At 46.7% G+C, this 9,079-nt stretch overlaps 1 protein-coding gene across 2 annotated transcripts; it reads left to right on the top strand.

Annotated features, from left to right (window-relative positions):
• Nucleotides 1–861: 861 nt before the first annotated feature.
• Nucleotides 862–4,635, top strand: LOC103739571 (keratin, type II cytoskeletal 6A). Of its 2 annotated transcripts, XM_008839980.3 has the most exons (9): nucleotides 862–1,418; nucleotides 1,940–2,154; nucleotides 2,465–2,525; nucleotides 2,681–2,776; nucleotides 2,897–3,061; nucleotides 3,483–3,608; nucleotides 3,748–3,968; nucleotides 4,152–4,186; nucleotides 4,286–4,635. In XM_008839980.3, exons 1-9 carry the CDS (start codon nucleotides 879–881, stop codon nucleotides 4,522–4,524), a joined length of 1,698 nt encoding a protein of 565 aa, XP_008838202.1. In that variant the 5' UTR covers nucleotides 862–878; the 3' UTR covers nucleotides 4,525–4,635. The 2 variants fall into 2 exon arrangements, with proteins under 2 accessions (XP_008838202.1, XP_029422740.1); XM_029566880.1 differs by having other exon boundaries at nucleotides 4,152–4,524.
• The last annotated feature ends 4,444 nt before the right edge of the window (nucleotides 4,636–9,079 follow it).

Consider the following 9,079-nt stretch of genomic DNA (forward strand, 5'->3'; position numbering starts at 1 on the left):
AGAGGGTGTTGAATTCCCCTGGAACTGGGCTTACAGATGGTGGTTGGCTGCCATGTGGGTGCTGAGGATCAAATCAGCTCCTCTCCAAGAGCACTCAGTGCTCTTAACCACTGAGCCACCTCTCCAGTCCTTCAATCCTATCTTGATGTTAATGAATATATCCACTTTTAAGACATAAGGTAAATTTGGTCTACTCATAAACAGATACAATATTGACTTATCTACTAGGTAAATAATCATTTATGTGATTTTCTTTCAAATCGACTGAGTTAGTGAGTGAATCAGACACACACAAAGGAAGAAGGCTGTCCAGGAGATGAACCTGTTACATCTGGGGGGAGGAATGTAAAGGCAAACACCTTCAATGTTTCTGTTTCACGTGGGACCTAAAGGAAAACAAGTCCAATGTAATATTTTCACTCACTGAGACACAGCTATGGCCTTTCTGTTGGCCTAAGATACTACTTGAACCCCAGCAGCTCCACAGGCAAGGAGCAGGCACTGAGAAGGAGGGCTCTTAGACCTCTCATGGGCACCATCAGGACATGCAGAGCCTTTGAGACAGTGACTAACTTCTGGCTACACTGAATCAAGAACTGACTGACTGAACTCAGATCAAGTCAAAACTAGAGGCAGAGCATTTTCCTGACTGAAGGAAGCCAAAACTGCAATCTCAAGGTTTCGTAACATTTTCTAATGATCTAGGTATGACCTCACTGTAGGTAAAGCCTAGCCCTGCCCACTCTGCAAGCTCACCTCGGGACCCAGCCCAGCCCATCTGCACAGCATATAAACCGCTGCCCTGAGCGCTTCACACTCATCTGCTCAGCTCTGCCCTTCAGCATCTCCGCTTCCCAGTCTTCTCATCTCCAGGAACCATGTCCACCAAGACCACTGTGCGGAGCCAAACCAGCAGCCACCGTGGCTTCAGCGCCAGCTCAGCCAGAGTCCCCAGGCTCAACCGCTCTGGCTTCAGCAGTGTGTCTGTGAGCCGCTCCAGGGGCAGCGGTGGCAGCGGGGCAGTGTGTGGAGGAGCCGGCTTTGGCAGCAGGAGCCTCTATGGTGTTGGCGGCTCCCAGAGGATCTCCATCGGAGGGGGCAGCTGTGGCATCGGAGCAGGATACGGCGGCCGCGTCTCAGGAGGCTTTGGCTATGGAGGAGGAGCCGGCAGTGGATTTGGCTTTGGTGGTGGAGCTGGTGGTGCCTTTGGGTTCGGTGGTGGAGCTGGCTTCGGTGGTGGCTATGGGGGCGCTGGCTTCCCCGTGTGCCCACCTGGAGGCATCCAAGAGGTCACCATCAACCAGAACCTCCTCACTCCTCTGAACCTGCAAATCGACCCCACCATCCAGCGGGTGCGGACTGAGGAGCGAGAGCAGATCAAGACCCTCAACAACAAGTTCGCCTCCTTCATCGACAAGGTGAGACACGTTCCTTAGTAGACAATCGAGTGTTTAAATGCTGAACAGGGGAGGCTTTAGGCTTTGCTCCAGTGCCACCGTTGTTTCTAGCTGGTTTTCTGTGGCTTTGTGCTCCTATTTAGGCTGGCCGATGAAAGGCAGGGTCTGATTTCCTCTCCTCCAGAGGCTGCCCCATAAGGGTGCCTGATCACAGTGCACAGGGATGAGCTCAGTGCCTCACATAACGGGAAGACTGCACAGAGGCAGAAGCAGCCGCAGGGCAGTCAGCTTCCCAGATCCCCTGCACTGGACCACACTGCAATGAGCCACTGCAGTGCTGGCTGTGCAGTGCAGGAGGGACTTGGCTTCAGTAGAGGGGGGATGTTGGGAGCTTCACTCCAGATTGTCCCTCTCAGAACCAGGGCCAGGCACTGCACACAGGGTGGGTTTGGGGAGATAGCCTGTGATGGAAGGCACCTGCTGGCGAAAGGGTCAGAAGCACAAAGCCCAGACTTGTCCTTCTCACACCCGGCCCTCTCCAGGTGCGGTTCTTGGAGCAGCAGAACAAGGTCCTGGACACCAAGTGGACCCTGCTGCAGGAGCAGGGCACCAAGACTGTGAGGCAGAACCTGGAGCCGTTGTTCGAGCAGTACATCAGCAACCTCCGCAGGCAGCTGGATGGGATCCTGGGCGAGAGAGGCCGCCTGGACTCAGAGCTGAGGACCATGCAGGACACTGTGGAGGACTTCAAGAACAAGTGAGTTAGAAAGAGGAAAGGGCTCAGTTTCCCAAAGCTTAAGACACTGGAGGCCCAAGTTTAGACATAGACTCCATTTGTTAAGAGAATGTATTCACATGAAAATAACAAATTATTGCCAAAGAGCAAAAACGTAAAAGCAAAGTGGGGTTAAGGAGGTTGGAGGAGAGTAAAAACTGAATTATTTAGTAACAACAAAAATCACCTTCTGGCCAGATGTGGCTGTATTTCAGTTATAGAAAGTAGGGGATCACAGGCTGCAGCTGGTACCGTCCACCCAGTGGCTCCAATGTGCGCACCTTTCTTACAGGTATGAAGATGAGATCAACAAGCGCACGGCAGCGGAGAACGAATTTGTGACTCTGAAGAAGGTGAGCTGGTGAAGGCACGGGGATGGGATTCCTGCTGGAGGAGGAAAGTGGTGTTCCGTTCTGGTCCATCCCAGAGCACGGTTGCCAGGGAGATGGAGGCGAGTGGTCTGAACGAGAGGGCTCACTTGACAACACATTGTTGGCTCTTTTCCCAGGACGTGGATGCTGCCTATATGAATAAGGTTGAGCTGCAAGCCAAGGCAGATAGCCTGGCAGATGAGATCAACTTCCTGAGAGCTTTGTATGAGGCAGTAAGCGTCTCTCCCTCCTTCATTTTCTCTGATGGGATTCTGCAAGGGAGGGAGAATGGGGTATTGGAAACCTCTGATCCTCCATAGGTAAAGATGACCTTGGGCTCTTCTGTTCCACAGGAACTGTCTCAGATGCAAACCCATGTCTCAGACACATCCGTGATCCTGTCCATGGACAACAACCGCAGCCTGGACCTGGACAGCATCATTGCCGAAGTCAAGGCCCAGTATGAGGAGATTGCTCAGAGAAGCCGGGCTGAGGCTGAGTCCTGGTACCAGACCAAGGTGAGTGGTGAATAGGCAGCTACCGAGGAATGTCAAGGTCCCACTCTGAATTCCAAAAGTCCCTGAATTCACTGGAGGTTGGAGATTTACTGAAAAGAAGCTGGAGTCCTCTCACAGCAAACATAACTTTCACTTGTAGAATTCTTCTCTAGTCTAAGAAGCAAAAGTGCCCAGAGGCAGAAGGAGAGCTGTCATAGATAAAGACCTTGCTGCCTTTGATTCAGTTTCCGTCTGAATACTAGCCCTCAGGAAACAGAACAGAGCACTGTCAGTCCCTAAGTAACTGTCAACTTATGGTCTGCTAAAGTGTCTCTTGACTTTACATAAATATCAGTGTTATTTCATGCCTTACTTAGAAGTAAACTTGCTTGTTTGCATGTGAAAAACCGGTATGAATTTTCCCTCTTCAATTGACCCACAGTACGAGGAGCTGCAGGTCACAGCAGGCAGACACGGGGATGACCTGCGCAACACCAAGCAAGAGATTGCTGAGATCAATCGCATGATCCAGAGGCTGAGATCTGAGATCGACCACGTTAAGAAGCAGGTACGGAGACAGAAAGAATCGGAGGTTGTGTTCATTATTTCCAGTCTCCTAGACTTGACCTTATAGGTACAAAGATCTAAGGCTAACCCTCTCTACAGAAGCACACTTCAAGTTCATTTCTCTTGCTCTCCCTACCCAGTGCGCCAACCTGCAGGCCGCCATTGCTGATGCTGAGCAGCGTGGAGAGATGGCCCTCAAGGATGCCAGGAGCAAGCTGGAAGGGCTGGAGGACGCCCTGCAGAAGGCCAAGCAGGACATGGCCAGGCTCATGAAGGAGTACCAGGAGCTCATGAACGTCAAGCTGGCCCTGGATGTGGAAATTGCCACCTACAGGAAGCTGCTGGAAGGAGAGGAGTGCAGGTGGGTAACTCACACCTCCGTCCTCTGGGGACGTCTCCAGAGCCTGAGGCACCGAGCCCAAGGCTGGGCAGCACCAGCTGTGGCCATATGGCTACTGTCGGGATGAACGGTCTCCAGAGTGAGGCTTCCCACAGGGTTGGGGTGATGGCTGCCTAGTTCTCACCTGCTGTGTTCCTGCCCTAGGTTGAATGGTGAAGGTGTCGGACCAGTCAACATCTGTAAGTACTGTGCTGCCTGCCTCCCCGCCCAGCCCTTGGGACCCGGATCAGTGGACAGAGCGAGCTCATCGTGTTTGTTGTGTCCTCTCCCCCTTACAGCTGTGGTGCAGTCCACCGTCTCCAGCGGCTATGGCGGCGCCAGCGGTGCGGGCAGTGGCTTCGGCCTGGGTGGCGGAAGCAGCAGCTACTCCTACAGCAGTGGCCATGGCCTTGGCGGGGGCTTCAGTTCCAGCAGTGGCAGAGGCGTCGGGAGTGGCCTCAGCTCCGCCGGTGGCAGCTCTTCTACCGTCAAGTACACCACGACCACCTCCTCCAGCAGGAAGAGCTACCGGCACTGAAGTCCTGCTCCAGGCCTTTGTCCCCTGACCCCTGGTCCCCTTGGCTGCAGACCCTCTGCTCAGGTGCTAGTCTTGCTGGCCTCCACCTCTGCTCTCTAGGTGGAGCTGAGGGGCCACATGTCTCATTACTCCTCTGAATCTGCTCCTCCTGGGTGCCCATTGCTCAGCTTTAGACCTCAACCTCTGACTTCACATCACAATCCGATCACATTTGGTGCTTCTGTTGTATCTAGATTACCAGGCTCCTGCCTCCTGACTTCTGTTTCTGAGGCCTTCTGTGAGAGGGTATCTCTCTCCCTTTCATTCTGGAAATCATTGTCTGGGTTCTACTTGAGAGAAGGGGAAGTTCCCCTTTAGTTTCCAGGTCTGAGGAAACCCCATTTCCAGTGTTGGGAACCTCCCTGGCAGTAACTGTGATAGCACAAGTGACCAGTCCTGTGACGTACAGAGTCTGTGCCCTTCTCTGATCTTTGCTTTCTGGTAATTGCTAAATAAAGCAGATTTATAATATAATGCCTTCTTCCACGTTGCTTTTATTGGATCCTAGAGTTCCTTCATTACCATATGATAAATAATTTTTAGGGATTTAGCTATTTCCCGTGTGTTTCCTTCATTTTCTTCAGAGACGATCAACAAGTAGCAGTTCAATGTGTTTTCCCAAAGTCATTGTCTTCTTGGCAAATGACTACAGGATCCTGGCTCACAGTTCGTGCCTACTTGTGCTTACCTGTCTCCATTAGGAGGTGGTGAAGTCCTTCTGAATTGATCTCTATCATCTCTTCCTACTCACTGTAGTTCTCAGCCAAAATTTCCAGTTGGAGAAGCATATTGTTGGCCAAGGAGCCAAAGTCGTTTGAAAAGGGAACAAAATACTTGTTTACAATTACAGTTGCTTTGGTGACCACAAAACTTTCCTGATTACAAAGGTCAATAGCAGTTAAAAAGTGTTTTCTTCTTAGCTAGAGCTCTCCCTCTAGAAATGCAGCCCGATGACTCAGTACAAATGCAGTAGGGTGTGTGGACAAGGATGTTCAGCACAATATCCTCATCTGAGGAAAACTGGATGTGTTCAGTCTTGTCACATGAAGGACCCAAAGACACATGAAAAACTTGACATTCTTATTTTGAACTGGAGTCTCTGTGCAGGGGTCAGATGTGATGGTTCCTTCATTCTCAGGAGCGGTCTGTCCTGGTTTAACTTCTGTGCATGGTGGTGGAAAACTCAGAGCAGCCTGAGGTCCATCAGCTGACTTGTCCCTTCTGTAGGCTGCTTCAGTTCCATTGCCTCTCAAATGATAGTCTCCTCATGGAGCCTCAAGTCCCCGATCACTGGAGAAATTTTCCTGGCTTTTACTGGTGTTTCTGGATCCTTCTGTATCATTTTCTGGTGGGTTCAGCTTTCACCGCTCTCGAAGCCACACAGACAGCTTCATGCACTGGTTTCTCTTCTTTCTCCACCCAGAATTTCCTTGACAGCAGAAAGTTAATATCTGATTTCCGAACTCTAAGCCACCTTGCCACCTACACACATGTGAGAGAAACAAGAGTAAGGAAAACTCCTGACAAGGAGAGTTATTTTATAGCAAAGCCCCCAAAGGAGATTATTTAATATAAGGATTTAAATGAAAGTAAAATCTTATAGTACATTGATGTTAAAAAGTACAATAAAGCCCTTCAAAGATGGTGAGGGTAAACCAACAAATCCCTGAAATGAATATGGATAAAAAAACAAATAGCATTTGATCTAATCAGGACAAAACTAAAGTAATTATCAGAATGAAAAAACCTCTCAATATTAATTCTGATTATAAATTATCTTAGCTCTCCAACTAAAGAATGGAGATGAGTAGAACCCAGACAATCTGATAGTGCCAGACCTGGCCTCTGCTTGGTGTAGGCACTCAGACCTCAGCAGACTGCCTGAGAGCACCTGGTTCTGCCTCTATGTGGGGGTGAGCTTCCCCAAAGCTCCTCCAAATCACACAGTACCCAACCCCCTAACTGAGATTATGTGAGGACCCTCCCAACAACACCAGGAGTAGACCTCTCTGCCCTACAGTACGGTAGGACTGAGACCTTAGCAGACCTCCCTCTGGCCTAGGGGCTGAGAACTCAGCAGACCACCTGAGCTTCCCAAAATTGGGCCTCCCCTTAGGGAACTTCCCAAATTGTGCTCTGAGTATCTGCTAGTAGGAGTCCAAATGTTAGAAGGAAGCCTGAGTGTACCTGACTGGAACCTGACTTGGGCCTCTGTGGGAGGTCCTAAGTAGCTGATCTGAAGCCATCAGTTCCCTCCAAAGTAAAATCTGAAAGAACCTGAAACCTAACCAATCAGCTTTACATACCCAATAAGAAAACAACCAAGGCACACCAATAATACAAACAGAAGCCAACTTCAAATCAACAAAAGAAGGCTTGAGTTTCATGCTAGAATCACAAACAAGAAAGGAAAAATCAAAACACATGCCAAAATCACAACAAAAAATAATAACATGGAAAATCAAAATAGTATATTCCCACCAAACTTCACCAGTCCTGCAGAAGAGTTCTACAAGAATAACCCCCTAGAGATAGCCCAGGACACAGAATTTAAAAGAATAATCATAAACATGATCAAGGAATTCAACGAACTTAAAGAACACAAAAAGAAATAATTGAAGAACTAAAAGTCTACAGGTATAAATTTCTGACTGAATTCACAAAAGAGACAAAAACATTGAAGAAAAGCTCAGGCAAAAATGAAGAAGAAAGTGAAAAACTCAATAAGCCAATTTGAAACAACAGGAGAAAGCCTCACCACTAGAATGAATGAGATGGAAAACAGAATATCAACACTGGAGGATAAAGTTGAAGAATTGGACCGCTCAAGCAAAGACTATGATAAAAATTTTAAAACACACGAATGGAATATGCAGAAGATGTGGGACACCATGAAAAGGCCAAATCTACATATCATAGGCATAGAGGAAGGAGAAGAATTTCAGGTTAATGATATTGACCAGATCTTAAACAGGATTGTAGATGAGAACTTCCCAAAATTAAGGAAAGATATCCCCATACAAATGCAAGAAGCATATAGAACACCAAATATTCAGGACCAGAAAAGAAACTCCCCATGGCATATCACAGTAAACACATTAAATGTACAGAACAAAGAGAGAATACTGAAAGCAGCAAAAGAGAAACAAGTGACATCAAGTGACATATAAAAGAGAGGCCATCAGAATTACAGCTGACCTATCAATGCAAACTGTGAAAGCCAGAAGAGCCTGGACAAAGGTATTCCCAGTTCTAAATGGCAATAAATACCAGCCCAGAATACATCACCCAGCAAAAATGTCTATTATAGTTGAAGGGGAAAGAAAAATCTTCCATGACATGAATAAGCTGAAAGAATACATGTCCGTAACACCAGCCCTTCAAAGAATACTTGAAGCAATGCAAAGAACACAGGAAGGAACAGCTATACTCCAGGGGTAACAGAAAGAAACTAAATGAAGGTATAATTGTGAAAACACAAAAGTAGACAAAGAATGCAAACAGTAATAAAAATGATGGCAAACAATACACATCCTTCAATAATAACTTTAAATATCAATGGACTGAACTCCCCATCAAAAGACACAAGCTAGTTGCATGGATTAAGAAACAAAATCCATCTTTTTGTTGTCTGCAAGAAACCCATCTCACCAACAAAGACAGGTACTACCTCAAGGTGAAAGGATTGAAAAGAATATTTCAAGCAAATCGCACTAAGAAAGCAAGCAGGGGTTGCAATTCCAATATCTGACAAAATCCACTTCAAATGAAAGCTAATCCAAAGAGATAAAGAGGGTCACTTAATTCTGATCAAAGGAACAAATAAGATGATACTGCAATCTTGAACATATACGCACCAAACTCTGGTGCACTCAAATTCATAAAAACAACACTACAGGACTTTAAGAGACAGATTATCCCTCACTTAGTAATAGTGGGGGACTTCAAGACCCCACTGTCTCCATTAGACAGGTCAACCACACAAAAAATAGAGAGACATCTGAATTAAATGATACCATACATCCAATGGACCCAACAGATATCTTCCAAATATTTTACCCAAGCACCAAAGAATACACTTTCTATTCAGCATCCCATGGAACTTTCTCAAAAATTGACCACATACTGGGCACAAAACAAAAATCAGCAAATACAAAAAATTGAAATGATTCCATGCATTCTATCAGACCCCAATGCAAGAAAGCTTAAACTCAACACTGGAAGAAGCCCTAGTCACTACATGAACTCATGGAGATTAAACAACACACTCCTGAATGATGAGTGTGTGTGTGTCAAAGTGTGTCTTAATTCTTCTGTTAATTAAGAAAGAAACAAAATTATTCTTGGGATTCAATGAAAAGGACACTACAATACAACAAAACCTCTGGGACACTTTAAAAGCAGTTCTAGAAGGGAAGATATAGCTTTAAGTGCCTACATTAAAAAATCGGAAAGAACAAAAATAAATGACTTAACATTGCAACTGAAGACTCTGGAAAAGCAAGAACAAATGAAA

Source organism: Nannospalax galili, unplaced genomic scaffold (genome assembly GCF_000622305.1).
Source record: "Nannospalax galili isolate Female #2095 unplaced genomic scaffold, S.galili_v1.0 scaffold979, whole genome shotgun sequence".
NCBI lineage: Eukaryota > Metazoa > Chordata > Mammalia > Rodentia > Spalacidae > Nannospalax > Nannospalax galili.

Bases quoted from the DNA above. Each gene is read 5' to 3' on its own strand.
- LOC103739571 (XM_029566880.1), top strand. From the start codon at position 879: ATGTCCACCAAGACCACTGTGCGGAGCCAAACCAGCAGCCACCGTGGC. The intron at 1,419-1,939 runs GTGAGACACGTT...GGCCCTCTCCAG, and splicing joins TCGCCTCCTTCATCGACAAG to GTGCGGTTCTTGGAGCAGCA. The intron at 3,969-4,151 runs GTGGGTAACTCA...TTCCTGCCCTAG, and splicing joins CTGGAAGGAGAGGAGTGCAG to GTTGAATGGTGAAGGTGTCG.